At 48.1% G+C, this 27,834-nt stretch overlaps 9 protein-coding genes across 9 annotated transcripts; 6 read left to right on the top strand and 3 right to left on the bottom strand.

Annotated features, from left to right (window-relative positions):
* Positions 1–909: 909 nt before the first annotated feature.
* On the top strand, positions 910–2,373 carry NUU61_001425 (BCS1 and AAA domain-containing protein; the record flags this gene model as incomplete). Its single annotated transcript, XM_056652007.1, has 3 exons — positions 910–1,129; positions 1,177–1,743; positions 1,811–2,373. The coding sequence occupies 3 exons, from the start codon at positions 910–912 to the stop codon at positions 2,371–2,373; spliced, it is 1,350 nt and encodes a 449-aa protein (XP_056515274.1).
* A 601-nt stretch (positions 2,374–2,974) lies between these two features.
* On the bottom strand, positions 2,975–3,889 carry NUU61_001424 (uncharacterized protein; the record flags this gene model as incomplete). Its single annotated transcript, XM_056652006.1, has 1 exon — positions 2,975–3,889. One exon carries the CDS (start codon positions 3,887–3,889, stop codon positions 2,975–2,977), a length of 915 nt encoding a protein of 304 aa, XP_056515273.1.
* A 206-nt stretch (positions 3,890–4,095) lies between these two features.
* On the bottom strand, positions 4,096–5,234 carry NUU61_001423 (uncharacterized protein; the record flags this gene model as incomplete). The annotated part of the gene is made up of 2 exons (XM_056652005.1): positions 4,096–4,925; positions 5,000–5,234. The coding sequence occupies 2 exons, from the start codon at positions 5,232–5,234 to the stop codon at positions 4,096–4,098; spliced, it is 1,065 nt and encodes a 354-aa protein (XP_056515272.1).
* Positions 5,235–5,599: 365 nt separating this feature from the next.
* Positions 5,600–5,941, top strand: NUU61_001422 (uncharacterized protein; the record flags this gene model as incomplete). Its single annotated transcript, XM_056652004.1, has 2 exons — positions 5,600–5,661; positions 5,755–5,941. The coding sequence occupies 2 exons, from the start codon at positions 5,600–5,602 to the stop codon at positions 5,939–5,941; spliced, it is 249 nt and encodes an 82-aa protein (XP_056515271.1).
* A 729-nt stretch (positions 5,942–6,670) lies between these two features.
* On the top strand, positions 6,671–7,833 carry NUU61_001421 (uncharacterized protein; the record flags this gene model as incomplete). The annotated part of the gene is made up of 3 exons (XM_056652003.1): positions 6,671–7,163; positions 7,212–7,691; positions 7,757–7,833. 3 exons carry the CDS (start codon positions 6,671–6,673, stop codon positions 7,831–7,833), a joined length of 1,050 nt encoding a protein of 349 aa, XP_056515270.1.
* Positions 7,834–10,265: 2,432 nt separating this feature from the next.
* Positions 10,266–11,615, bottom strand: NUU61_001420 (uncharacterized protein; the record flags this gene model as incomplete). The annotated part of the gene is made up of 2 exons (XM_056652002.1): positions 10,266–11,163; positions 11,212–11,615. The coding sequence occupies 2 exons, from the start codon at positions 11,613–11,615 to the stop codon at positions 10,266–10,268; spliced, it is 1,302 nt and encodes a 433-aa protein (XP_056515269.1).
* A 5,747-nt stretch (positions 11,616–17,362) lies between these two features.
* Positions 17,363–22,920, top strand: NUU61_001419 (uncharacterized protein; the record flags this gene model as incomplete). Its single annotated transcript, XM_056652001.1, has 3 exons — positions 17,363–17,385; positions 17,583–19,265; positions 19,389–22,920. The coding sequence occupies 3 exons, from the start codon at positions 17,363–17,365 to the stop codon at positions 22,918–22,920; spliced, it is 5,238 nt and encodes a 1,745-aa protein (XP_056515268.1).
* A 1,119-nt stretch (positions 22,921–24,039) lies between these two features.
* On the top strand, positions 24,040–25,074 carry NUU61_001418 (uncharacterized protein; the record flags this gene model as incomplete). Its single annotated transcript, XM_056652000.1, has 2 exons — positions 24,040–24,353; positions 24,399–25,074. 2 exons carry the CDS (start codon positions 24,040–24,042, stop codon positions 25,072–25,074), a joined length of 990 nt encoding a protein of 329 aa, XP_056515267.1.
* Positions 25,075–25,955: 881 nt separating this feature from the next.
* Positions 25,956–26,341, top strand: NUU61_001417 (MADS-box domain-containing protein; the record flags this gene model as incomplete). The annotated part of the gene is made up of 2 exons (XM_056651999.1): positions 25,956–26,171; positions 26,219–26,341. 2 exons carry the CDS (start codon positions 25,956–25,958, stop codon positions 26,339–26,341), a joined length of 339 nt encoding a protein of 112 aa, XP_056515266.1.
* Between the last annotated feature and the right edge of the window lie 1,493 nt (positions 26,342–27,834).

Here is a 27,834-nt window from a genome sequence, read left to right as displayed (position 1 = left end):
CATATCCCATTTTCTGGTACTGATCGCCTACGCTAATGCACAGCATATGGTCAGCTACCTGCTAGGGAAATAGCCACAGCATTGCCGATTAAATTAAAATTCCTCGTAGTACACTTAGCAGCTCGCTATTCCTGTCTATAAAAACTACATCCAAAAGCTAGAAAACTCCATGGCCAATGCCTCAGTGTTCTCTAAAAGCGCCGTCATACATCAACTTTTTTTCGACATCGGCTCGTATTTTCCGACTTGACTGAACGAAAATAGGTTCCAATTCAAGCGAGGCCCTGCCCAATATGTTGCCATCAGTACTGGAGTAGCGTTGAGTTGCGGTCGGTCTAAAACGCCACACACCAAACGTCTTTGCAGTCGAAACGTGTTACATGGAGGGAAAGAGGGAGGGAAAAATGGAGGAAAGGATGGAGGGAAAGATGGAGGGAAAGATGGAGGGAAAGATGGAGGGAAAGATGGAGGGAAATGGAACAGAATGGTTAGGCGCACAAAGCTCCGCTGCTGTTGGAGCTGTGTTGGTCTCTGATTTGTCGATACTGCGGGGTAAGAATGGGGCACAATTGACAGGGCAGACAAACTCATACTAAGCTCACAGTTCCACTATGACCAACCCCTACCTAAAACAGCATTCATAAATGAACATCACGCAAATTAGCGCAGCCTTCTGTGATGTACGTATAGACAGGCCTGCATTGACACTGGCTGACGACATTGAATCAAGTGGATTAGCTTGCCGCAAGCACAATCACCCCCCTGGACATGCATCCAAGTTCACGCAGATACATGGACGACTAGGGTCCAAAACATATAAGGAGCAATTCCTCTGGCTTTCGTCGACATTTCTTCATCTTTATACCAGCACCAATATTTCTCAGTCATTCAATCGCAGGTTTACGCGCAATGAATGCCATCAATGGAGGCAGTTCTTACGACAGCCCTTCTCAAATTTCCCTTATTGATATATTTTTCCCCGGTCTCAGTCTGGCTTTTACACCGGCACAGCAGCTCCTTGCCGACAACGTGGACAGCTACACTCGACTCCTGTGTACCTTGGGAGTGTTTGTCCTCTTCACCCGCTACGCAATTCGCTATTTTTGGGAACTAGTGAGAAGCTACTTCAGTTCGTATTTCTTCCCATTGCTATGATATCAGTCTGACAGTCTGCAGCTTCAACACTTCATGTCTCATATTATGACGAAGCGTACGATATGCTGGTCGATTGGATAGCTCAACAACCATTCGTCCACAATGCCCAGTCATCAATAGCTCGCGTGAGATCTCCACAGCGGACAATCATCCAGAACCAAACAAAGAAAAAACCTTTGACATTTTCTCCCTGGGATGGGTCTTTTCCTTTCTGGTATAAAGGACATCTGCTCATCCTTCATTGCGCGGTTAAGGACCATCGAGAAGACATTTATATCTCCTCTATTGGCCTTTCCCCCAACATTCTCAAAGAGCTTGTTGAAGAGTGTCGAGGAACATATCTCAACAACATTAACAAAAAAATCACCGTCTTTGAGCACCGTGAAGGGGACTGGAAGAAAACGAGGCTGAGAGCAATTCGACCCATCTCTACAGTTATCATGGACAAGCAAGTACAGGATGATCTTCTGGGAGATGTGAAGGACTTTCTGGATGAGGATACACAAAAATGGTACGCCGACCGCGGAATCCCCTACCAACGAGGCTACCTTTTACATGGACCTCCCGGGACCGGAAAATCCAGCTTTAGTCTCTCACTGGCGGGGGAATATGAACTGGATATTTATACGCTTCAACTGTCAGGTATTTCTGACAGCAAGCTTGATGAAGCTATTTGCTGAGCTTCCGCCGCACTGTATCGTTCTCCTGGAAGATGTCGATGCCGCCGGGATGGGCCGAAGAGACGATGCGGATATAGACCTGGAAAACAATTCAGACCCTGGAGTTACCCTATCCGGCCTTCTCAATGTTCTTGATGGTGTGTCATCTCAAGAAGGTCGGGTGCTCATCATGACGACAAATCATATCGAACGCCTTGACGAAGCACTTATTCGCCCTGGCCGCACAGACAAAAAGGTGCATTTTAAGCTTGCCGATAGGAGAATATCCGCTCAACTTTTTCGCACAGTCTTCAAACAGACGCCCGACAACAATCAAGCCAAGAAGCAATTCGGTGGCGAGACGATTGAGAGCCTTGCAAACAACTTTGCTTCCAAGGTGCCAGATGAAGTTTTCAGTCCGGCCGAAGTCTTGTCGTTCCTATTGGAGCAGAAGAATTCACTTTTTGGTGCTGTTACTGGTGTTGAAGACTGGGTGGTGAAGGCGAAGGAGGCGGCGAGCCAACTAAAGAGAGAGAGTTCTTGGGTACAAGGACACTAAAGACGAGCAAGAGAGGGCAAGCGCTATGGAGAGGCAAAGAAGCACTCTCCCAAGCATACCACCCTGATCGCATTTGGTTTGTGGACAGGACTGGCCAACCTTCCTCGCCAATTGGGTGTTGGTTGAACGCTTGAGGCGTTTCACTATTTTTCAGTTTATTTCCGGGTCCTTTGCTACTCTTGCAGTCTCATGTCTCAGCCCATTGAGCCTAGGCCACCGCGTTTTTCAATTGTTTCCTATACCTTCACTCCTTAGTTTTGAACGCGCTTATCAACCTGCAACCTCTACGTAGGGAATGGCTTGGCCAAGTCCCACGCGCTTCGAGTAAAAGCATTATGGAAAACATCCCAGAAAACTGGTTTAGCGTATGCAATGCTAGTTACAGGAACGCATCATTATTATGCATTATACGATGGGCTAAGCCAACGATCTAAACCTTAGTACTGTAAACTCTCTCGGGGCTTTCTTGCGCTCCTGGTCGAAGAAATTGGAGTTCTCGTCATTAATCACAAGCTGAAGCTGACAGCCAGACCAGCTTAGGATCATCTTCTGCGTCATTAATTCACCATGATTCCTATATGCAGCACGTGGCTTTGGACCATCATGTGCAAACAGCGGTTGAGCTGGACAGGAGCCCTTGCCTGCTTTTCCCCGCCCCAGCGCGATGAACACGCCGTGTATTGCCAGATGTTGGTTCAAGAGCCCGAGGGCGCTTCAACCATTTCACGTCCTCTAAGTCAATGACAACCAACCGGCCACTCGGGTCATCCCACAATATATTGCGCCACTCACTATCGCTGTGGACAACTCCGTGCGATCGGAGCATGGCCAAAGCTTTCTTGCGCTCCTCCTCGAAGAAACTGGAATTCTCGTAATTAATCACACGCTGAAGTCGCGTTCCAGACCAGCTCAGGATCATCATCTGGGCCATTAATTCGCCATGGTACCAATAAGTAACCCGTGGCTGAAAGACGCCAAGACAGACGGGGATCTGATGTCCTTGTAAGCTCCTGAGGTGATGATAATTGTTCGCCTCCGCTTGAAGGCGATGCTGCTTCTGCACCGTGGTAGCTTTAATGATCACGGTGTATCCGTGTGAGAGAAGGGTGGCTTTCACCAGGTAGCCCGTCCGACCGCAGACGTGCAGTTGTTCGAACCCAAGGCCTCGGTCTCGTGCAAGTTGACGGTGAAGCTGGTGTGTGAACTCCTGGGGCTCCATGGGGTGTCTCTGACCACCGTGGAGCTTCCAGTTAGGGCATTCTTTATCCAGAGGGTCTCGATTGACCATACCGCGGATGCAGGCAATGGTGCAGTAGGGTCGCTTAGATTGCCTAGCTTCTCGAGATGTCTGTTTGTTGTCCCGGCCTGCTCGTGTTCTTTTGCTTCCCTTAGTCGATTGACGGCTGTTGCCTCGGCCGCGACTCAACAGGCTGCGCGCCGCTGCTGCAGTGGATGGTGAATGCGGTTCTTCATCACTGCCGCTGCCTTCAGTCGACGAGTGCTTCGGAGTAGACATAACTGGCTGGCACCGAGCACGAGATCGAGTATTGTGTGTTTTCGGCTCCAGTTTCAGTGCGAGGGCCGATAATTGGAGGCCGGTGGGTCTTTGCGGAGAGTTTCGGGAATTTTTCTCAACACGTCCAGGTATTCGACCTCCCAGGTCGCTAGCTTGTCGTGCGCCGCATCATGCCACTCTTGAGACGGAGCTTCGGCGGCCAGCGCTTAAAGGGTAAACGCAAGCACTTGACCAATGGCTGTTCGGTGGAGGCGCCACTCATCGTTCGCCTGCACGTCTTGATTCGGGATACACAAGAAATATTGAACAACTGTGGGTTCATCCTTTGGGATATGGAGAAAAACAAAAGCCTCCCCTGTGCAGATGTAGCCGTACTGAACTCCACTGTCGATCATGTATGAGAATATCTGGGTGACCACTGCGGCGACGAGGCAAGTGGCATAAAACTCAAACGTGTCGCCTTCCTGATCAATGACATCGCGAGCCAGATCCATCTGGTGTAGACCGGCCACTAATTCAGGGGTTGTCACCTTGTGTGGCGCTTTGAACTCCACTGCATACACCGGTTTCTGTTGCTCGTTGGCCACAATGTGCACGCAGAACTGGTCTGCGCGGCGATTGCGTCTTCGTGTAGTGCCAACCCTTTTCTGTCTCTGCGCCGCTCCTCTCCCCCTTCCTCTGTCTTTGCCTCCCCCATGCCTGGTTTTCACTAGTCGTTGGGGCGTCCGCACGTTGTGAAGATTCATTTGCTCCAAGCTGTTCTCTAGCGAAGTTTCCGATGGGTTCGCGCGGTCATAGAAGGTGACTTGGCCCTCGATTCCAAACTCATGTTGAAGGAGTTCATCATCTCGCAATGCTTCGATGACCGCTTCGACAAAGTTATCCACCGTGTCTCGCTCGAAATTTCGAAGGGACGCTTCCGAATAAATCGGCTTGTTTTGGATATTCGTGACGACATAATCTATTTGGGTATCAGAAGGAAAGAGGGGGCGCGAGGTAAAGGCAGCTGTGCGGTCGAATTTTCTCCAGACTTGTTCTTGGAGTTGGGGAAGTCAAGCCAAGGGACTATGCGCTTGGGGTAAAGTCGGTTCACGGGGTCGGTCGCATCACCTTGAGTCGTGAGGGTCGCATCCGTCTCAACTCGGATCGCTTGAGACAGAGAGATATGGCAGCGATCAAGAAGGCCAAACAATGTGTTTGGTTGCACTCGCCCTTCTGCTTCTTCTCGCGCCTGTCTTTCTTCCTCCTGGCGCCGCTCCGCCTCTTGTCGAGCTCGTTTCTCGTCTTCTCGCGCTTGTCTCTCTTCCTCAAGCTGGCGTCGAAGCTCCTCGATTGTTTCCTCCATTCCTTGTCGAAACTAGTATCTCGAGCGACAAGATCGCAGTCAATACAGTAAGAGGCCGCCGTCTGCCAAGGGGGAACGAACCGTCACGGGGGCAATGCGCGTGTGGATGTTTGACGTTCTACCGGCTTACTCACCCGTGACTCGATTTTCTCATGCCTCAGGCATAAACACGCTTTGACGTAACGTAATACACGGCCGAGCGAATCACTCCGGTCCACTTCTATATTTTCAAAACAAGACTTTCCCCCCAAAAAACTCCATAACGCTCATGGATGAAATAGATATTCATTGAAAGCTATAGAAACTATGCAGGACTCATGCCTGCGGCAGGACGAGTCTCTGAGGCAAAATGTCCCTGAGAGGAAATGTCCTTGAAAGTTCCCTGGAATCCGGGATACGGTGGTTCCAAACTTGCGCCAATCATTCGGTAAGTGTTGCAAGCTTGTTCACACAACCCTGTCCGGGTTCACAATGCTGGCAGAGGAGATTAGAGTGTGATAGTAAATTTCTTTGTTGCCAGAAGGCGGTGGGGCGCGTGGTCAACTGAGGGGCGCTTGAACTTGTCTCTGAGAAACTGTGCTGTCGGCTTCTGGGTGTTAGCTAAGCCAACCCCAGGAACCAAGGCAAAGCTCCCAGGCACGACGCTGCGTGCTCCCGGGAGCTACAACAGCAGTCCCCAGGAGATATGTAGTCCCCAGGAATGGTAACGTTGATCCTGGAGACGGGGAAAGAGTTTCTGGGAGCCTTGGTAATAGCTCCCAGGAACTAAATGTAGGGTCCTGGGGCGGATATTATTATAGGGGCCCTCTTAATTTTTCAGGTGGCTCAGAGTTCACGGCGGATCTTTCTAAGATCCAGTCGTTGTTTCCAGGCACTAGCCAGAACCCAATCGTCAGGGTCATTTCCACCGAGCTAGACTTTCGATCTCGGTTAATTATCGGAAAATACCCCGGGGGCTGAGCTGACAATAATTTTATGCGCGAAGCCACCAGTCCCCACCTAATCGTCCTCAATCGTCCTCAATCGTCCCCCAATCGTCCCGGCCGGAAACCATGGTAGATATACCTAATATACAACCTGGTTGTTCTTGTATCTCACACCAAGAAATATTTCGCCACTGGCGGAGCGAAAATGCGATAATACGAGTGTCATCATGCATGCGCATCTGTCCATATTGCGGACACACCTTCTCGAACGCCAGTCGACTTCGGAAACATCTTCGACAAGAAAGATATCGCAAAAGAAACATCACTATTGAACCTCACCGTGCAGGTGCCACTGGTGTTGGGTATAAAAATCTTTGTCCTTGGTACGGAATCACTTGACTTACACATGGTAGTTCACCACGTTGTCTCCCAAATCTCTCCTTGCCACCAGGACAAACAAGACCATTGCCGCCAATACCAGATATATCTCTGCAAAGAAGCTGGGAAGAAATGCTTCAAGATGTTCTACACGAGTTTGGCCCAAGTTTTGGGGTTCTCTCGATACCGGACCCGTCAACCTTGGAGAGCATGCCAGAAAAGAACCGATCACTCTGGCTTTCGACAACTTCTTCTGTTCCCTCCTTGCTAGACGCATCGCAAAGCTGGCGTGGTGGAGCGCCTCGCGTTCGTGAATTGGTCATGGATACACTACAAAAGATCGAGAGCAGCGATTCTGCCACTGCCGCCCACCATTCAGAGTCGCAGTTTTGCGTCAACTTCCAGGGCGAGGTTGACGAGACTGTCGACCCACGGGTTGTTATTTCTCAGCTTGTGGACGCGGACCACAACAAGACAGCCTTCCTCACTGGTTTACGGCTCTCCATTGTAGACGATTTGGGGTTCCGTGTCCCTCCCGATATTTGCAGGCTTTTCGAGCCCTTTAGTGAGTCCAATAACCAGGTGAATTTGACACCAAAGTACTCGTTTGTGGACTTGCATATTGGTAGGTTGGGCAACCGTTCTTAGGACTATGTTAACCCATACTTAATAGACTACGGAGCGGATGGCCTTTCGATCCCAGTTGGAGACAGTCGCAAGATATGGCTGCTTTGGCCGCCAACAAGTAGCAATTTGAGAGCTATGAAAACCGTTGACGGCCAGCGTGGACGGCTTGCTCGACTCGCACCACAGTTGGAGGGATGTGTGGTCGTGGAGACCACTTCAGCACAGGCAATACATATCCCTGCCGCATCTCTTCATGCAACCTTCACCCTCCAAGGCGGTTTTCTGGTTACTAGAGATTTCACTACTTCAAACTCTCTCATGGCAATCTCGACACTTTTATCCAATGGATTAGATGAGAATCTGCCCCCGGAAGCCCGTACAGTGTGCTTTGAGTGGTTTGAGCGCTGCCTGGATATTTCTATCACGCACCGGAAAATCTCCGAAGCAGTCTCCGCATGGTTGCGAGCAGAGACCAAACTCGCTTCATGGGCATATTCCCAACGTGCATGGCGAGTGAGTGTTCGTCGTATGTGGGAACAAGCTTCTCTGGAGGTGATGGATATTTGCCCATGTGGTGAACAATTGCCCCAGGCGTCTTTTGCCAACCACTTTACCTCAACACATTTGTCTTTCCTCTATTCTTCAGCACAACTACGCCGTCACTGTAGCTAATATTGTAGATGGTGCAGTGCATTGAAATAACTTGCGAGCTATACACGACAGAAATATACAACATTCAACACAATAAATCATTCCGGTAAGTCTCCCGTCCGAGGCTCATAGAGAAGGATCTTCTTCATCCACTTGTACCGTGGATTCTCAACATTCCAAATTCTCCGTGAGGTTGGAGTCGTGCTGTATATAGCACTGTAGCAAAGACTGGTAGTGACTTCCTCTGGTGCTTGGCCAATAGCCGTATTCCAAAGAGTTAATTGTTCGGTTAGTGCTCAGCATATATCTATGACGATCTCCCAAGGGCCACATTTTGTCGAGGTGTGCTCTATCACGCTGAGACAATTTGCCATCAACTTCTAATTCCTCAATTATTTGTTCTCTTGTGTAGAGCCACGTATAGACAACGATATAGCGCCCATCGTCTAGACATCGAATATCAGACACCTTTGCGGGGGAGGTACTGTTTCCGGTGTCTACGTTGACGATAGATCCGCGACGCAACGTCCAGGATTCAAGAGGGGCGGAGTCCGATTTGCGGAGACTCTTCCATGGCTTTGCACCGTTCATTGGTAGTGGCTGGAAGCTTTCAACCCCTTCTCGTGACACATAGTATAGTTCTTGTGCTGGAGTAGCAAGCCATCTCCGTTGGGCGGCGATTCCTAAACATGAAAAGCACAAAGTATCAAAAAGGATCCATTCACAACAGACCCGTAGTAGGTTCAGTCCTACTATGCCTTTCACCGAATGGGAAGTGAAGACAGAGGAGAGAAGTTTGAATTTTCCACAAATGAGATCAAAGAATCTTGTGACAGAGTCCTCTCCGTCTGTGGTATTGAAACTCGTTTGTGCACCCCCACCAAGGTCCGGTTGATGGTCAAATATGCAAGTAAAGGCCTTACCTAGAATAGAGTCTAAAGCTCCATCCTCAACAAGCCTTGTATGCATTTGTTCAAGGGAATCTTCAATTAATGTTTTAATACCACCCACGCTTTTGGGGCCCGTAGACACCTCTGGCATTCCTGGAATAACCAGAGAATTGTTTGCGGTGTTGGGAGCTGATACGATAGTCGGGTCGACTATGTGAGAGGCTGTCTCTGTTCCGGGAGCAGAGGCACCCGTTGAGTCGACCGTGGGCCCACTTTCTTCTATATCCATTGGCTCACCGGAGTTATCATCAAAATGCAGCCAGGGAGAGAAATCCATATTATAAGGAAATGAGTCCGAAGGAGAATATAGAGGATTAGCATCTTTCGGTCGGAGTCAGCAGATCTGATGACAACTTATTATGGGCATTTTTACCTAATAGACATGCATGCTGGTCCGCTTTGCTCAAGCCTTGGGGTTCACCGTCCAAGCCCATGTTGAAAGAGCTCAAGGGAGCCATGAGGTGGGGTTGCTTGATTGAACCCTGTCCCTTTACTTCGCAGGAGAAACAGCCGGTGCGTTATCGATTATCTTCTCCCTTTCCCGTTGGCTAAGGCTTGCGAATGTGGCAAGGTGAATGGCAAATGATTGCCCAAACTGAAAAAGTCAGTATGTAGGCTTTGAGGGGGGATGTTTCACCCACATTGGGAGAGGTGGCATAGCGGCGGTACACGTGGCTCTGGTCTGGAGACAGCTGCCAATAGGAAAGCGGTGAGCTTCATTTTAGGACTTCAGCGGTGAATACATACCACGATATCGCAAGACAGTAAAACTGACCACGCAGACATTGTGTTGGGGAAGAGAAGCCGCCAGAGAGACATAAGGAAGGAGGTTCGGTTGGTTTGGGGTCTTGTGCGGCCGACCGGTCTAAGCTTTATCCGATGATAATGTAAGCCAATACTGAAATTACAAATGCTTGCTCCTGGGAGCTGTTGCCACTGTTCCCAGGGCATTCATAGCTCCCAGGAATGCCAAATTTAATCCCAGGAACGACCCTGATGGCTCCTAGGAGCATATTCCTCGGATCCCCGGAGCATTAACTTTGATCCCATCTAAGCACGTTCCCTATAAGCATCACAATAGTTATTTTGGCCTGGGGCTTGGTTCGGTCGGCTTTCTTATTAATCCGGGACCGAGATCATCTTTAGTTAAACCTCATCCCGCCAGAATAATTATCTATGCTTGTGTAAACGATATAGACAATTACCGCCAAAGATGCGATGTCAAAATCGGTGGATATTTCTGTGAAACTGTCTTAAACCGTGCATTCAACCCTACACTTCATCCAGCGGGGTACGACCATATCCATATATTCCCGCTGATTCCGTTCCGACTCACGGAAGCCTCTTAAACAATGGTTTATTCTTGATTTAGACGTCACCCAACTGACTCGACCAGGAAGATGTTTTTCAGCTTCCCCACCAGGTATATATGGCAAGTCAACAAAGTAGCAAATTGTGAGACGCCTAGAGAAGTCTTTTTCGATCGCACACCCCTAAGATCATTGGCCTATGTCTTGCTCTCCTTCGTCCATGGTTGATCGCTTCCTTACTTCATTAGGCAATGGCGACTGCCTGATTCTCTGTCCGGACGACTGCCCATCATAGATTTTTGGAGAGGTGAAGGAGAGTTTGCCCTTTCTGGTCTCACTGGCTGGATGTAATCCGGTACCAGCAGCGCCATCAGCGTCGGATTCTCGGGCCAACGCCCCAAACCGGCTACCATAACGCTTTTCAGTCAAATGGTGAAGTGCTTCTTCCGTCATTGACCCAACCAATTGCGCTGAATTATCCTTGGATAGCGCCTTCTTGACATCGAATAGATCCGCCAAGGTAGTCACCACAACTTGATCGCTGTCGCCATCGGCAATCACCTCCCCGACCCTGTATATCTTTTGGGTGGAAACTTCGCTTGCCATCTTGCAAACCTCCAAACACTTCTTAGAAGCATTGATATCGTCTAGTAAACGGGATCTCTCGCTTTCGTCACTAGGGTCATTCTTTATAATCAAGGATTCCAGGCGATTGCGGAGTTGACAGATTGTCGCTGCGAAGCTATCGCGGTTTTCATCTAGCGCCTCACGCGTGAGCGCTTGTGCCTCGAAGGAGCTCTGACCGACATCAGTAGCACTTTGCGGCCCTTCGTGTAACAGAGTCGACTCTTGATTCGTCAAAGATTCGATATACGACTTTGCGTCTTCGCAAATACGAAGACATTGTTTGGTGACATCTCTTTCGTCCTTCAGATCGATACTTGAGTTCAAGACGTTTGCACTGTCGCTAGTGAGGCGCGCCATTTTCTCATCCACTCGGCATAGTTGGACCTCGAGATTATATGCTGTGTCCTGAATCATCTCATTGTATTCTTGAAGAGCATTCTGGGAAACTTTAACAGTTTGCCTAATAGTAAGGTCAGTAGAGCTTAGAAAATGAATAAGGCTGACAGACATGGTGACGGTGCATAAACCGACTGAGATCGTGGATTTATATCCAGATATCGTGTCTATAAATTCATTCATATCACCTCTCATGAACTCCATCTTGGTCCAATCTCGAAAGCCTGTCTTCGATTTCTGATTGAAAGACTCCATCGAATGTCCGAATTCACCGCATATTTGCCCGCATCTTTCGATCGGGCCCCGAAGAAGCGCGGACATCGATGCCTCGCCATCAATCACTTGCTTCAACGAGTCTAAAATACCGACGAGATCATGAATCTCATTTTGAAGCCTGAGCAAGGTCTTGTCGCGTCCTTTGAAGCGGACAATTGTGTCGTGGAGCGATTTTGTCGATTGGACGGCTGCTGTGATAACAGCTAATATCGAAGCAGTGATGCTTAAGGGATCCGCCATTGGGCTGGGTTCCTCTTCGTTGTGGTCGTAGCAGGATTCAGCTGCAAGAGCAAATTATTGTGGATAGAGGACTGAAGGGATAGACTGAATGCCAGTTTGGACGGAAAGATCGAATTCGCGCTGGAAGACGTGCCGAAGAGGGGCTCAGCGCCCGCTGACATAATCCTCTATAAGCCAGGATATTAAGTTAACTATCACGCAACACCAGGCGGTGTGGGGACAGCGGGACTATTACACCCAGCCGCTCCAGATGCCAGGGTGGAGACAGCTTTGCAACCCAGCGCATGGCGGCAAGGCCTCATAGGCCATGTCCGTCTTTAAATGGTGACGGAGGTACATTAGGGTTGTTTATTTTAGCCCATCACGAAGCCACTGAAGTTTAACTACTTGGGGATATGATTCAGATTAAAAAGTCAGCCAGCTTCTATCCACTTTTTTTTTTTTAAGCTCATCTCCTCTCTAACCAGTGCATCTATTTCATACCAACGATATATCGAAACACCGTTGATCACGTATCAGAACGATAATTCTAGAAGGTCTGTCTCTACGGATACTCGAAGCCAAAAACATACGCGACCTGTTTTTTCTGACTAAGTGCAGGATCGTAGACCTTTAGAGGTCGAGAAAACAGAAGTGAGAATAATTTAGCAGTTGAGAGAGGCCGATGCTAAGCATATCAGATGTGCGATAATGTACGTGGAATCTTTGGATCGTGCGGTCACGAGGCAACTGCTTATATCGCGAGATGTGGGCCTGTTATTCAAAACCAAGTAACTTGTCCTCCTCATCAGCGTGAGGACGTCCACGACTGGCAAGAGGACAAGGACAACGAAGACTGCCCTGCTTGCAAGGGAGAAACACCACCAGAAACACCCTGAATGTAACGGGCGAGGTGCGGGAACATTTTATTTATTCCTTCTCATTATTGATCTCTTTCCGTAGATTTTCAACAATCCTTTGCTCCTCTTTACCCCCCCAAGTGTATGAAACAGCCCTGTTCTTTGCCTTTTCAGCCCATCGATTGCGGGGGATAAAGGATCTGTGTTGTCAGAAAGGGTGTTCAGCATCAAAAACCTCTCTAGGTGTCTCACAATTTGCCACTCTGTTGACTTGCAAAGTATACCCGATGGGGAAGTTGTAAAACATCTTCCTTGTTGAGCAGTTGGGTGACTTCCAAATCAAGAATAAACCATCGTTTAAGAGGCTTCTGTGAGTCGAAATCAGCGGGAATATGGATGTGGTCGTATCCCGCTGGATGAAGTGTAGGGTTGAATGCACGATTTAAGACAGTTTCACAGAAATCTTCCCCGATTTTGATATGGCGCCTTTGCGGGCAACCGTCTATATCGGTTACGCAAGCATAGATGATTATTCTGGTAGGATGAGGTTCCACATTGTCTGAATGATGAGAAGGCGAGGAGTCGTGCCGCATTATTTGGCTTGGGAGATTGAGCGGTCAGGGATATCGGTCGCGGATTAATAAGAAAGCCGATCCAGCACTGACAATTAAAACCATGGTTATCGATAAAAGGCAAGACTGAATATTATTTGCCTGGGAAATGTGACAGAGAGTGTAGTTACGTTATTGGCCTTCAGTTCGGAACATTTTGGAGACGTGGGACGGTGGCTGACAAGTCGTGGTGTTCCCGGAAGGCTTTGGCTTTGGGTCCCGTGACTGGATGTACGTCCACAGCCTTAGGTCTAGTCGTTACTGCTGATTTTGCCCAGCTGAAATGATTAATTAACCGAATATTTACCAGTTTTACCTACATAGCAGTCTCTATACTACTTTGATTAGATGAAATGGACTGGTCTTAGAGACATGAAGAACCGCCTAATTGTGAGTTCAACAAAGTCTAGTACATAGAAAAATGCAATTTAAGGGTTTAAATTTTTAACTCAAGGCCGCAGAAAGTGGTGGAAAGGTTCTCTGTGTAGGAAGTCGAGTTTATTGAATATGATTGGCCAAACAACCATCTCCACATAGGCTCAGGTCCGTGCATTTCCTAATACCCTCGCACCCCCCAGGTCTCTAGCAAGAAATTTTTCAGCCTACTTATAAGGACAAGTTTGGTTGGGTATTTTCTTATGGTAATAGGTACAGTGGCGCCGCAAAAGTCTGTGACCCCCCGCTTGACCGCCCTTTTCTGCCAAAGAATTCTGCCGTACTAAAACCTCCAAAAAATATTATCCAATTGCTAATATTTGGTGTACCATCCATCCGATGCAATAATTACCTATACCCTGCGTGGCATACTCTCTGATAAGCTCTCTAGTATACTAAGATCGATTTGCTGCTATGCTTCTTTCGCTGTATCGATCAAAATAGCGAGGGTAGTGTTATTATTAGGCATATGTAGTAAATTAGGCCGAAGTTCATAGATCTTTTGCTTGAGTAAGGTCTAAAGGTTCTTAATTAGATTAAGATCTGGTGAACAAGGTGGCCAAATCATAATCTCGCGGCCTAGATCGGCTATAAATTCGCGCACGATCTGTGTAGTATGTGTTGTAGCGTTATCTTGTTGAAAGATTGAGGATAGGTCGATAAGCAACGTTGGTAGGATTCGTTGATATAAATCAAGAATAATAAAGCGATTAACGCCTTGATAAGGAGATTGTAGGTCTCTATAGAGAGCTACTAAGCCGCTCCGACGAAGTGAACCAGAGAATGCAGCCCAAAATATCTATTTAACCTAGAAGCCGCGGTGTGGTGTAGGCTGAACTTCGCCTTGGATTGCTTGGTCGGATGGGCGAATAAAGCTATACGCCGGCCGGAGACCGAAGCCTCGTTCAACTATACACTCGTTAGACCAGAATACTCTATCAAAGTCTTCCTTAGTATAGTGTTGATACCGTAGAGCCCACGAGAGTCGTGCCGCAGCGTGCTCGGGTTTTAGATATGGCCTTTTCATTACTCGCCACTTCCGGAGACCCTCGATAGAGAGTAAACGTGCGATCGAATCTTTCTTGCACTTATGACCAACTTCAGAGAGTAGGTCATTGTACGACGCTCGAGGATCTTCGTGGATCTTTTGAAGAATCTTTTGATGGTCATCTTTATCTAAGATCTTTGGGCGCCCTAATCGTGGACAAGACTCTTCCTTGTGGCGAATTCGGGACCGTAAATAAGTCATTTTAATAGTTAATAGCGAAAGGTCTGGATATTTTGCGTGGATTTGACGATAAGACCACTTTGCGACTTCTTTTAATGTGGTGATCTGAGTGCGTAGATTCACATCTAATTCGCAGTTCTTGCGCCTTGGCTATACGGTTGTAGGGGTATCAGGAGGCCTAGGCGCAGTAGGAATAGGCCCTTTAGGCGTTGGAGGGCTAGGTAAGCCTACACCTGCCCTTATGCGAGGCATATTGCAGACGTGGCTAAACAATAGTCAAGTATTATATACAACGCGATGCGCGCTCACGCGTTTAGGAGGGTCGGTGGGCTATAATAAGAAGGCGGTACGAATAGCGGTCAACCAGGGGGTCACAGACTTTTGCGGCGCCACTGTACATGTACATATGAAACTCGAGGACATACAAGCTTTCTTGAATACGCTGCCTGAGTTTTCAGGTGTCGTTATCCTTCTCTACACCTTGACTTAGCACTCCTGATCTAAAGATGTGCCTTCAAAGGCATACACACATTTCTTAAACGTCCGATTGGCGAAAAATATCTTTCTTCTCTTGCTATACCCACTTGCTGCTCCTGGGACCTTCACGTACTCCTAGGAAGTGTCTAGGTACTCCCAGAAACCACAGTGTGTTCTCCCGAAAAAAGATACAGTACTAGGCGGACGACGAGCTCCCACCTCCACGTGGTGTCCGCTGGGAACTCTCAGAGAAACAGTTTGGCTGTCTCCGAGTGCCAGGAGGAGCTCAACGACGCGACTATCCCCCTTTCTACGTCGCGCCGACGCGCCGAAAACCGAGCCTCCGAACCTCACGAAACACCAAACATCACAGCCCCAGTACAGCAGAGGGAGTCGTGCCCCCCCTCACGTACGCCCCGCGATGGAGAATGGAACTTGAGTCACTCCATTTGTCCTGCCCGACAATCGTTTACGGCGCCGGAGCTCGAAGAGTATGCGATGCGGACGCGAAGCAGAGGACGGATATGACCAACACAACATGGCCACAACCACCAACAGCAAAGAACCCACGCCCAAGAAGACAACCACACTCTATCACAACATCCCGACGCGTCAACATCGACCTCCAACCTCACGAAACACCAAACATTATAGCCCCAGTACGGTAGAGGCAGTTGCGCCCCTCTCACATACGCCTCGACATTGCTCAACAAATGGACATCACAAAAACAACACTACCAACACCACCAACAGCTCAGAACTTTAATTCGGAACATACATATTTTCCAACTTCACAGTTAACCTGTGTCCTAGCAGACGGTTACTCCAAGAGACGCGTCCCGGACGCGTCTTTTGTTGCGAGAACGTCTACACGGCCTCAAGTCAACACAGACCTGGAACACATCAAGGAGCAAGCCACAAACACTTCTACTGCCACACATACGGTAACATCGGCACTCAATGTAGCACACGCCAAACATACGGAACCGACAGCCAAGACCATTACAGGACGGGCCCTCCGGGCAGCCCATCCACGGTGCTCAATTTACCGCAGACGAGTGATTATTGTCAAACAGAAGCAGAGGAGGGCCAGGAAAGGCCTGACAAGTCAAAGATACAGAACAGTTATTAGAACTATCAGTACCGGAGGGTGCAACTGCTGGGAACAGAAGGGGAAAGCACTTCGTGAGAGGAAGAGCTTGATTTCTGGATGCAAGAAGCGGGAACACCTGTATTTATAGTTGTACGCTGCATAGCTGCCGATAATTGGGCGGCTGGGACAGTCTATGAATAAATCAATCAATCAATCGACAACCGGTGCTCCCAGGAACCAGGTCCATTCCCAGGATCCGCCATCTACTACTCCTAGGAGGATAACATAAGCTCCTAGGAAGGTTTGATATTCCTGAGAGCCTCCGCACGTCCTTAGAAACGAACTACGCGCCTGCGGGGCATCGAGTACATTGAAGTCTGTTGAACGATCCGAGGAGCTCCTCATGCAGGCCATGCCCCACCCCGTAGAGCCCTCTTCAGGACTGTCGTACAAATATGTTATTGCCTACCTACGTGACTGGCACCTAAGTAAAGGGCGAGAAAAGGTAATCGGGCTAGGAGCTAGGTTATATTTCATATTCCGTATAACTATAGACCAAGGATAAGGGAAACGGAATCTAAAATAGCGGGCTAAAAATTTGTTGGCCATGAGAATAAGGCATGAAACAGTTGGCTTCCGAGGCCAAGTCACCCAGGCCATCTTCAGCTTTTGCGAGTAGTAGGTTGAAATGCCCTGAAACGAAGGAACGGAGTGGAAGGGTTTACAAACCGTAGGTGCCTAAGGATGACTGAAGGCTGAGTTGACGCTGCGAGAGACACAGCCAAATTTCACGCCAAGCCTCGTTCTCGTTGGCGCCAGTACTTGGTTCTTCACGTGTTGCGTGCCGTCCTGTGTTGGATTTTCTCTCCCCTCCACTCTTTTCTTTTTCCTACCAGGTTCATCCTTGTATGTCGCCCTAAACTCTCTTCCGTTCTGCTGTCGCTATCTCCCACTTGCTTTCGTGTTTCATTCTCTCTTGCTATTTGTCTGTTCGTTTCCTTGTATTGCGTTTCCCCCTGCCTGACCGGTCACATATATCAGTACTTTCCCATATTTCACTCATCATGATTTCGAGTAGTTTCAAAGGGTCGTCTCCCTTTAATCTCACTTTTTATCGAACCTATCGTTGACCGGAACATTTTTTAATTTTGAGCCTCCTTGAGGGTACTGAAAAGCTCTACTTGACTTGAACAAATTTCATTCTTCTTTACTCTCTATCTCACTCTTATGGAATCCCTTTCTGCGAACACCGTGCTATGCTCCAGCTGCTCGCGACCTTGGCAGTCGGCACTATATAAAACATGTCCTGCCTGCCGCCAGAAAGCCCACCGACAAAGACTTCGTCGTTCTTTGCTTGCTACTGGTGACGTTCCAAGGTCCTCTTCAATACAACCACCGCTACCTTCCACGGCTTTGCCCTTCCCTACACGGCGTACGCTCTGCTCGAATTGCGCCCGGCCCTGGCAATCTCTCCGGTATAAAACATGTGATCTCTGTCGCCAACGGAGACCCAGTCGTCGCCGACTCGCCACCGTGCCGGAAAGGCTCCCTTCTACGGAGTTTGCTGATGGCGCTCAAGACGGCTTTTCTGCACCAAATGTATTCCCTGCAGGTGGGGCACGCCGCTCTTTACCGGCTCTGCGACCACATGGCACGAGCCAAAGAGCCCTTCAACCACAGGCGCCACACGACGGTTTGGGCCAGGCCATCAGCTTTTTGTGTAATGAGTACGACCGTCATGCTGTCGCTTCCCAATCGTTCCCCCCCCGACGTATCGTCCTCTGATATAAGGAAATCCGTTTCCCGATACGAGGAAGAGACTTCGACCGCAGCGAAAACATCCGTGTGTAGTTCTTGCGGTAGGTTTGTTTTACACGCTGATATACACTACATGGACCATGAGGATCCTTTGCTTCTTCCTCTGAATGGTGTTCTCGACCACTGCGGTCGACAAGAGCGATCCTGGACCCTATGCACTTCCTGTCACAGAGCACTCGGTCGAGCAGCCATCCCCAAGTTCTCCGCAAAAAATCTGGTTAATGTTACTCTCTGCCAGGGTTACCCATCTGCGCTGGAGGGTCTCACCCTGACTGAAGAGTATGCTATCGCAAGATGCCATCCTCTGGGACTCATTGTGAAGTTGCGTCCAGGCGGCCGCCTGTCCTCAATTAGCCATCGTGCCTTGCGAGGCCATTTCATTGTCATCCCACAGGACCCAGGTCCGCTCCTTCAAATCCTGCCAAGTGCGGAACTGAGATTGGAAAACCTTATCAAAGTATTCTGGCTAGGAGATCGTCCCCCGTCAGACACGGACCTAAGACCACATCTAGTTATTCGGAAACAAAGGGTTCTAGCGGCTTTGCAATATCTCGCTCGATATAATCATTTGTATCGTGGATTAACCATTAATCAACCGATGATGGATGGTTGGAGCGATGAATTCATCCCGCGAGAGCTACGGGATAATATTATCCGACTTGACGAACCAGACCACCAGGAACGTGAAGGATACACGGTCAACCTGGCACAGGGTAATTACGAGAATGATCTCCAAGCCGCTCAAGACGAAGCTGCACAGGATCAAAGCCTCGATTCTAATGACGGTGGACACTTCCTGACTGGTTCTGTTTCCACTGACATCAATGGAGAACGCCAGAACCCCGACATACGGGTGCTGGACACCTTACTCGATGTGATCACCAACGGATCACGCCTATCCGAACAATGCGACTTAGAAAACCCCGACTCAACGGACAGCCGTTCTTTTCCCAGCCGGCATATTCCTGCAATTTCTTATAAAACCCATGATTACGTTGCATTAATGGATCATTGGTCGGATCCTCATTATTATACTGCCGCCTTCCCCACCCTCTTTCCACAGGGAGTCGGAGGCCATCTGAACAAGCGTGTCATTCCTGTGTCGCTGAGTTCTTTTGCTGAGTGGGCTTTGAATCACCACAGTAGAAGGTGAACGGACTCTGCGCAGTATTATTTCGCCTCAGCTGACAACCGTAGATTCGCCCACCACAAGACCTTTATGTATTTGTTATTCGACAATTTGCAGCTTCGGAGGTCGTCATTAGGGAACAGGTTCCTTGTCAAGCGGCGGTATTGGAGGTCTGCCGCAGATGACATCGCCTCCCTGACAGTGGACCAATTGCAAAAAGCCGCGGAAGCCATCGCCTCTGGCCAAAATACCAATGACCCTGTCATTCAGCGCCTTCAACAACACATTGTTACCGTTGGTATGAATGTTCCTGGATCTTTCTCTCAGAAATTAAGGATGCGCTCTGAGATTCGTGGATTAATCGTTCGGTATGGAATGCCTGCCTTTTGGATCACCATTAACCCCTCGGACCTACGGAATCCCCTGGTTCTCACCCTGGCCGGTGTAGAGTGCCCTGGAAGTATCTCTGCCAGAGCACTCGCTGCGACCCGTGATACCGCAGCCACCTCCAACCCGGTGGCAGTTGCTGAATTCTTTCACTGCGTCTGTGAAGCAGTCCTGCGGGGCCTGCTTGCAACTGGGACTGGTCAACTCGGAATTCTTGGAGATCTTTCAAATCATTATGGTGTGGTTGAAACCAACGGTCGAGGTATGCTGCACATGCATGCACTTCTGTGGCTCAGAGGTAATCTTGCCTTCACCACTTTACGAAATCGTGTTCTTAACGATAGTGAGTTTGCCGCTCGCATGATTCGCTACCTCGAAGCGACCATCATTCAAAGCATCGATGACACTATTCCGCATGACCCGGAAGTCAACCTTCCCAGCACGCCACCTTCAGCCAAGGAGATGGAAACAGACACTGAGTTCTTCCTCAGATTGTGGTCCGACAGCAACTCCGTCGCAAAAACGACCCAGATACATTCCAAGCACCATCTTTCAACCTGCTTCAAGTACCGCCAACGTGGTTCGGGCAAAGATGCTTGTCGGTTCGGCATGCCCCGCGATCTGATCCCCATCTCCAAGGTGGACGACTTTGGCTTGATTCAACTCGCGCGCAATCATCCCTGGACTAACCCGTGGAACCCCGCCATTGCTAGCTGCGTCCGCTCTAACCATGACATCTCTTGGATCCCGACAGTATCCAAATCTCTGTCTTTAATCTACTACATCACAAATTACGCCACAAAAGATGACGTATCCCCGTGGCAGATTGTCGCAAAGGCTGCCTTATTAAAGCAGCGCATTGAAAGGGCACAGGCGGCTGAATCCCCAACAACAACAGACCTACGACTTCAAAAGACCGGATTGGACAATTTTGCGCTTCGCTGCTTCAATACCCTCTCACATGATCGGGAAATCAGTGGCGTCCAGGTGGCAAGCATTCTACTCAACCTGCCAACTTACTACACCATCAACTACAACTTCAAGCGCATCAATCTGTGGTGGCTAAGGCAATATATGCGTCATATCATCGAACCTACCAACGTTCGCAGTGATAGCTCGTCTGCTTCTTTGGACGAAGAACCGTGCACCTATGAAGCTGGCAGCACTGGCCCTATCAGCATCTTTGACAACTATAGATGGCGTGGGCCACATCTTGCTTGCTTGACGCTCTTCGAATATTGTATGCTCGTACGAACCAAGCATGTTCGAGATGCGATTGTAGACGACGTCGACTTTGACTCGTCGCACCCTCAAAGCAAGACTCATGTGCAACGCCTGGCTCGCACCTCATCACAGATCGCCACTGTCACATTTAACGGACAGTTAACAGAGTTTCAAGCCTCCGAGGACGCCGTTCCTGGTGGCCATCCTAAAATGGTTGCAAGTATGAATGATCTGGCGGAGATATTACTCGGGTTATTTGTTCCCTGGGACCATTTGCCCGCTCTTTTCCAGGAACATGCCGTTGCGGTGCAGCCGAAGCGGGATGCCTGTTCCCAAATTTGGACAATTGTTGAACCCACTCTCACGTCCTATAAGCGAAATTTTGCGGGAAATATTGAACTGTTGCGAAAGTCCAAGGAAGATGGCGAGGCTGATGCGAAGCTTCGACAGCCACCAGTTCGAGTTGATAGCTTATTCGACCGCGATTCTAATGAGCTTGATATAAGAAATCTTGATTCCGAAGCTGATGAATCCCTTGAGAATCTGGCTGAAACTGTTAGCGCCGAGACTCTGATCGCGGCCTATCAATCCATCACTAAGTGCTGGGACCGGGAGGTGCTCGCCACTGAGCGACGCATCCCTTCGTTGGCACACACGACACCTCGAAATCGAGGGGGGCTGTTACAAAACCTTCTGCCGCTTAACATCTTTGACATCCCTGGGTATGGAACCTCTGCCCTCCATTTCTTCTCTCCATCTACGTTACAACGATGGAGTTCTCGACTCAAAGAACTTGCCAAGCTTGGTGACGATGGGGTTGTGAATAATGACACAATGGAACCGGTTTATGAAATGGATGACTTCAGTTTGAATATAACTGATGGCATGTTGGAGCCTGCGCTCAATGAACCAACAGCGATTCCCACCCTGCCTGACCAGCGATCCCTTGTTGACGACAATTATACACCTAACTCTTTAACTTCACTGGTCAATGAAAGCATCCCCTTGAACGCTAAGCAGCGGTTGGTCGTCGAAAGAGTCTTGAGCGAAGCACTTCACTGGGCTGACCATCCTTACAACCCCTCAAAACGACATCAGACGCTTCTTTATGTTGGAGGTGAAGGGGGTGTGGGTAAGAGCCAAATCATCAAAGGCATTTTAGCCGGAATGGATCTCCTCCGCCGCAGAGAAGAGGTGATCATCATGGCTCCGACTGGCGCCGCGGCAGACAATATCGGCGGCAACACATTCCACACGTCTCTGGGGATTTCCGTTACTCGCACTCCTGGACATGCTATAACTTCTCGCGTGAGAAAACTCTGGTCCCGGAAGACAATTATGATTACCGATGAAGTCAGCATGATGGATCTCAGTATGCTTAGTGTGATTAATAACCACTGCAAGATGGCGAGATCCCTTGACCGGGGGTCACCCGACTTATTCGGTGGTTTACCCATGGTCATCCTCATGGGTGACTTTTTCCAGTTCCCACCTGTGCGAGGCCCAGCACTGTGGAAGGAACCCAGAAGGGGCAATGCTGAGGACGAAAATGGCCGGCTCATATGGCATCAATTCAGAGATGTGATCGTCTTGGACGAGCAGATGAGGCAATCTGAGGACCTTTCATTTCGGACCCTCCTCCATCGAGCGAGGACATCAACTTTGACAGAAGATGACCTGCACTTACTGAACTCCGGAGTCGTCACTTCCTTGGTGGCCCCTCAGCTAGACGGTACGACAACGATAGTAAAGCTAAATTCTCTTCGGCACCAGGTTAATCGTATTCGAATGGAACATTTTGCCGAGGCCCGCTCTCACAAAATCTACGCCTTCCCTGCTCATCACACACGGACCAAATCCACTGGTCCAACCAACCTTCGCTTGTGTGTCGACGACTTGCTGCAGCAACCAGATCAAGGCACCATGGTTCCATTCCCGGGAATTTTTCTGTACACCCCAAACATGCCTTCCGTCATATTGACCAATATTTGTACCCGATTAGGACAGGTCAATGGAGCGACTGGAATAGCTGTCGGTATTGTGGTTGATCCAGCTGGTGAGTGATCCTCCCTTGCGCATGAATGACAAATCTAACGTTAAATGATCTTAGCCGAGTTCTATGAAATTGACGATCTGTATATTCTTTGCACCAAACCTCCCGCGTGTGTTTTGTTCAAACAGGACAAACCAAGCGCCTCTGTTTTCGAAGGTCTTGCGCCTGCCATCGTCCCTGTCTTCCCCTTAGAGAGGTCGATCACTCTGAAGGGTTACTCTGTCCGCAGAAAGCAAGTCCCTATGTGTCCTGCGTTTTGCCTCACGGACTACAAAATACAGGGCTCCACGCTTGATTCTGCGATCCTGGATCTTAAGGATGACCCAACGATTCGCGGTCGAGACCGTCACCAGAAATTCTGCTCGACCTACGTACAATTGTCCAGATTACGAACAAGCAAGGGGCTCCATCTTCTGCAGGAAATCGAAATGAAAGACCTTCAATTCGGACCTGATCCCCGCATTCTCGCAGAAATACAAAGGCTTCAGGAGCTGGAAAAGAAGACTTTAGACGAATGGAAGCATTCACGTTAGCGAGTTCATTTCCTAGATAGTACAGCTTACCCGACGATATCAAGATTCTCACCAAAAGTACCGATACCTCTTCGTCTAACTTTCTAGATAATAGTCATTCAGCAATCTCTATCTCCTACTTATCTACCGTAGAATAACACATGGAAAGACCGCAAAACCTTAACAAAGTACTCGCTGCCTAGGATGGAGATTGCAACCAACAGTTCTGACGCTGGCCAAATATTAAAGACCTTGATAATCTGCCATGAGCGAGGTGATCACTTCTTGCATCTATCAATGCACGTGCATACCTTGACCACCTACCCGCATCCTTTTATCCAACACCTCCACAAATCATCCCTCTCCACGTCTTGCATACATAAAAGATGCCTACAAAAACTTTAAATCATCCACTAACATTCTTCCCCAAATCAGCGGTGACGTACCTTTTGGTCGTATCTGCAACAGGGATCTTCCTCCATAATAAATCCCAAGTGTGGCACGAGACTCTCTTACCCCACTTCTCCTTTAATTGCATATTCACTCAAAAATCCCTACTAGACCGAACATACTTCAACTACTCCCTCTCTCTAGGTCTGACATACGCCAGGTAACATTATGCCTTCTAATACAACTTACCCCGCTATCCTTCATATTCGGGACTTCATCGACCATGTTGAACCGGATCCTACACGCCCCGGTAAAGGGCTGTCCATGCAGCTCCGTATTTCACTCAACATACCGTGGAAAGACATTCAGTCAGATGACGTTGAACAGGATGAAATTCCTACTCTGGTCAGATTTTTTAATGATAGCAATCAGTCTGACCTTTACAAACCGAACACTTTTGTCTATTCCTCAGGTTCATTCCTGACGACCTCGTCCGATGACGAGAAATTTCATATTGTCCTCCACGCTCACAACTTGGACCGGTCAGTTTGTCCTATCTGCTACAGAACCAAGCTTATACAATCTAGTCATCCGGGCAATGAAGAAGATACTGAATCGTATTTCATGCACTGTCCCCAGGCTGCCCAGCCAATAGTGACGTTTCTCGGTGTTGTTCTTGAACGCGGTGGTCAACTGAACGGAGGGCCAACTCTTCTTCACTACCGTCTCCAGACCACTGTTTACAACACTTCAACCCGAACCCATCACACCTTTCCCATCACCGCGTACTTCAAAAACGGTCAGCGTTGGGCGAACTTTCCACCACTAAGCATAAACACCCATGTTTTCTTGACAGGTCGTATTTTCGGCCTCACAAAAGAACATCGCCAGTTAGCTGTCGTTACGGATGATATACATTTTCTCCCAACCTCAAATCACCATTTGCCCGCTACCCCTTCCTCGTCTGGTAAACGGAAGCGCGTGGATCGTTGGTCTCAGAGAGCCGGCCCACAAACCCCGTCCAAATCGGCTGCAAGGTCACACACTGAATCACTTCCTATCACGCACCAGTTCCAGGATTCCCCTGAAATAATTGCACCTGATGACGATGATGAGGAAGCCACGCAAATTACATGGCCAGACACGGCCGATGAAATCAAAGCCTCGCCACGGGCTACCACGTCACCTCCAGAGAGGCGTTCTCAAAGACCACGAAAAACATCATATGCCGATATACTTGGACAATCAAAATACGATACTTGATTGACGGATTACTGATTTTCCTGTTTTCCAAGATGTTACGGCTATTAGTCAGATCCTTCCTACCTCCTCATTGGACAATGCTCGCTTGCATTTCAAGTATCAGTCAAGCAAATCAATGTGACTTTTACTTTAACTTCTTGTCCCTGCCTTTCCTTTTCATCGTTTCAGGGCATCAGCGTGCGAAGCGCGCGTCACCAGTAATCTTGCCAGAGACTGGGGAGTGCCAGGGTATTAGGAGCTGCACGTGATCTCAGAAGGTCACCAGGGTAGGTAGGGATGTTTAGCCAATCGTTCTCAATACACACCATCATTTTAACCACCCTATTTACATTCTTTTCGAGTCCACTAGGATACGTGGGAACCTTAATTGCTTTTTTCACCAGCTCTCAACTCTGCTGCCCTCTTCCTGTTGAGGTTTGCGTTTTTATCGCCATCGAGCCTTCCCATCAACAATGTTCTGCACACTATCTTTCCCTAGTCATTCTCTCTGCTATGGATAAGTCTGGCCAATTGTCAATGCATACCCCACGTCTCTATGTACGGAAGGTGTTTAACTACCATGCATATTTCTACGGAGTTCATTACTGTACGTTTCAACCAACTGCTGTTCCCCCCAGCCCTCCCGTTGACCCTTCGTTTTATCCCCCATCGACTTTAGTCTGCTTATGTGTTTAGTAAATGGCTTGGTTTTTCAGAAATTGGTGGTCTCTGGTGTATTCAGGCGTACAAAAAGCCCACCGTAGCCCACGTATGATTTAATATATTTAACTAAATGGGCTTCTGCTTTATAAAAGCTCTGGCTTCCTGTACCTTTCCATAGATTCGCACTCGAACTATATATTCATAACGCCTCCGAACATAGAGCAAGCTAAGCAATTTAAATGGCTTCCTCTTCACAATCTTATCATTCCCCTAACAAGAAATTAATGCGCCAGAAACAATGCCGTCGAAAAACAAATCTGATGAAAAAGGCATATGAATATAGTAAGATGTGTGATGCAGATGTTTGCGTCGGTATTCGCCTACGAGAAACAGGTCAAGTATATATTTTGTCCTCAGATGCTTCGGGCTTTTGGGCATTTCTCAATTCCCAGCTGGTACGTCATTGATAGTCAATCCTGTAGAACGACAACTAACTTTCCAGGGTTCTCACTACCCAGCCCCGAAATTGATTCCGAACCAAGACATGGAGAAGGCCAAGGATGGTACAAACCGTGCTTTGACGCAGGACAAGCTTGACTCTACGGATGACGATGTCTTGGAGTAGCTAGGAGAAATATATTTCCGTTCCATTATATATGACGTCATAGTGAAAATCCAACACGAACCAAGTGGATGTAGCACGGGTATTGATAGGGGCACCTCACTTTTTTACTAACGGCACCTCATTTTCTTATGTAATCCAATTTTGACTTATATAATCAATTTTCACCCACATGACTAATCACATGACATTTTTATCTCAACCACACAAAACAAATTACCCTATTTGGAAGTAGGGCAACTTCGACATATATGCCCAATTTCACCGCAATTCGAACACTTTGGGGGCGCCTTCTTTTTTCTGATTGGTCCAGCCCCCTCGCTTTCATCTGATATCTGCATCGATTGCCGTTTTGGGAAGGCGGCAGCCACAATTCGAGGGTTCAATAGAGGTCGCCATGCTATATCAGATGAATCAAACCCTATTCGCCAAAAGGGATGAATATCAGCCAATGGGATTAGCTCTTTTGATGCGATTAAAGCAGCCAGTCGATGTTTACATGGCAACCCCATTGTACTCGTAAAGTAGTTGGTGCATATACCAAGTGGAGTATCTGGGGTAGCTCTACTAGCATAGACTCGCTGCATATCAATACATCGAAGCGAATATCGAGATGTTCGCTTATTTATATAGATATATAGCCAATCAGACGCTAGATTAAGCCGATTTATCTGATCTTCCTGTCTTTTTTGGTCAATCTGATCAATCTGATACCTAAAGGCAGTATGAATAGACTTCCATCCAGTAAGCAAGTCACTAGAAGAGCTATTTATATGCCTTTTTAGGACCGAATAGGCGCCTTCAACACGTGACGATGCATTATTCCCAAAATGGGTATAGTTCTTCGTCCATATATAAATAAATTTCTCTTTATAGATTAGCCATGTATCTTTGATATAGCTTATTAGGGGGGGGTAAGACCTCCCGAAGGTCTGATTAAGGTTATCAAAATTGATCTGATATTCATCCTCAGTAGATGATTGGACTAATTGGGACCATTTTCGCATGAAATCGTCGAATTCTAGCTTGGCTGATTCGTTTAACTCGTCAGATTGACTCTATTTACTCGAGATAAGGCGTTTAGCTCTCGCTAAAACTGCCTTATTAATATGCCAAATACATAGTATGTGGGGATAGTCATCCCCCCATATACTATTTATGGCATATATCAAAGCTAATTCGCGGTCAGTTACTAAAATCGGACGAAAAGAAGAGGGTAGACTTAGCCAATTAAAAAAGGTCTGTAGGACCCATATATAGCTTAATCCAAGCTCATTAGGCATAAAGCATAGACCTGCAGTAAAGCTCTGGTTCGACGGTGTCATACCTACTATATGCAATAGGGGCATACCAAATCGATTTGTCTTATATGTGCAGTCTAATATAAAAACCCTATAATATAAATTAGCTAATTGGATTGCACGTGGATGAGAGAAAAGAAAAAATTCGATATGTCCTGTATTATCTTGCTTGAATGTATATATATAACCTTCCAA

This window comes from Penicillium alfredii (assembly GCF_028826965.1).
Source record: "Penicillium alfredii strain IBT 34128 chromosome Unknown utg000002l_segment0_segment0, whole genome shotgun sequence".
NCBI classification, from domain to species: domain Eukaryota; kingdom Fungi; phylum Ascomycota; class Eurotiomycetes; order Eurotiales; family Aspergillaceae; genus Penicillium; species Penicillium alfredii.
This window is presented reverse-complemented; position numbering and strand designations above follow the sequence as displayed.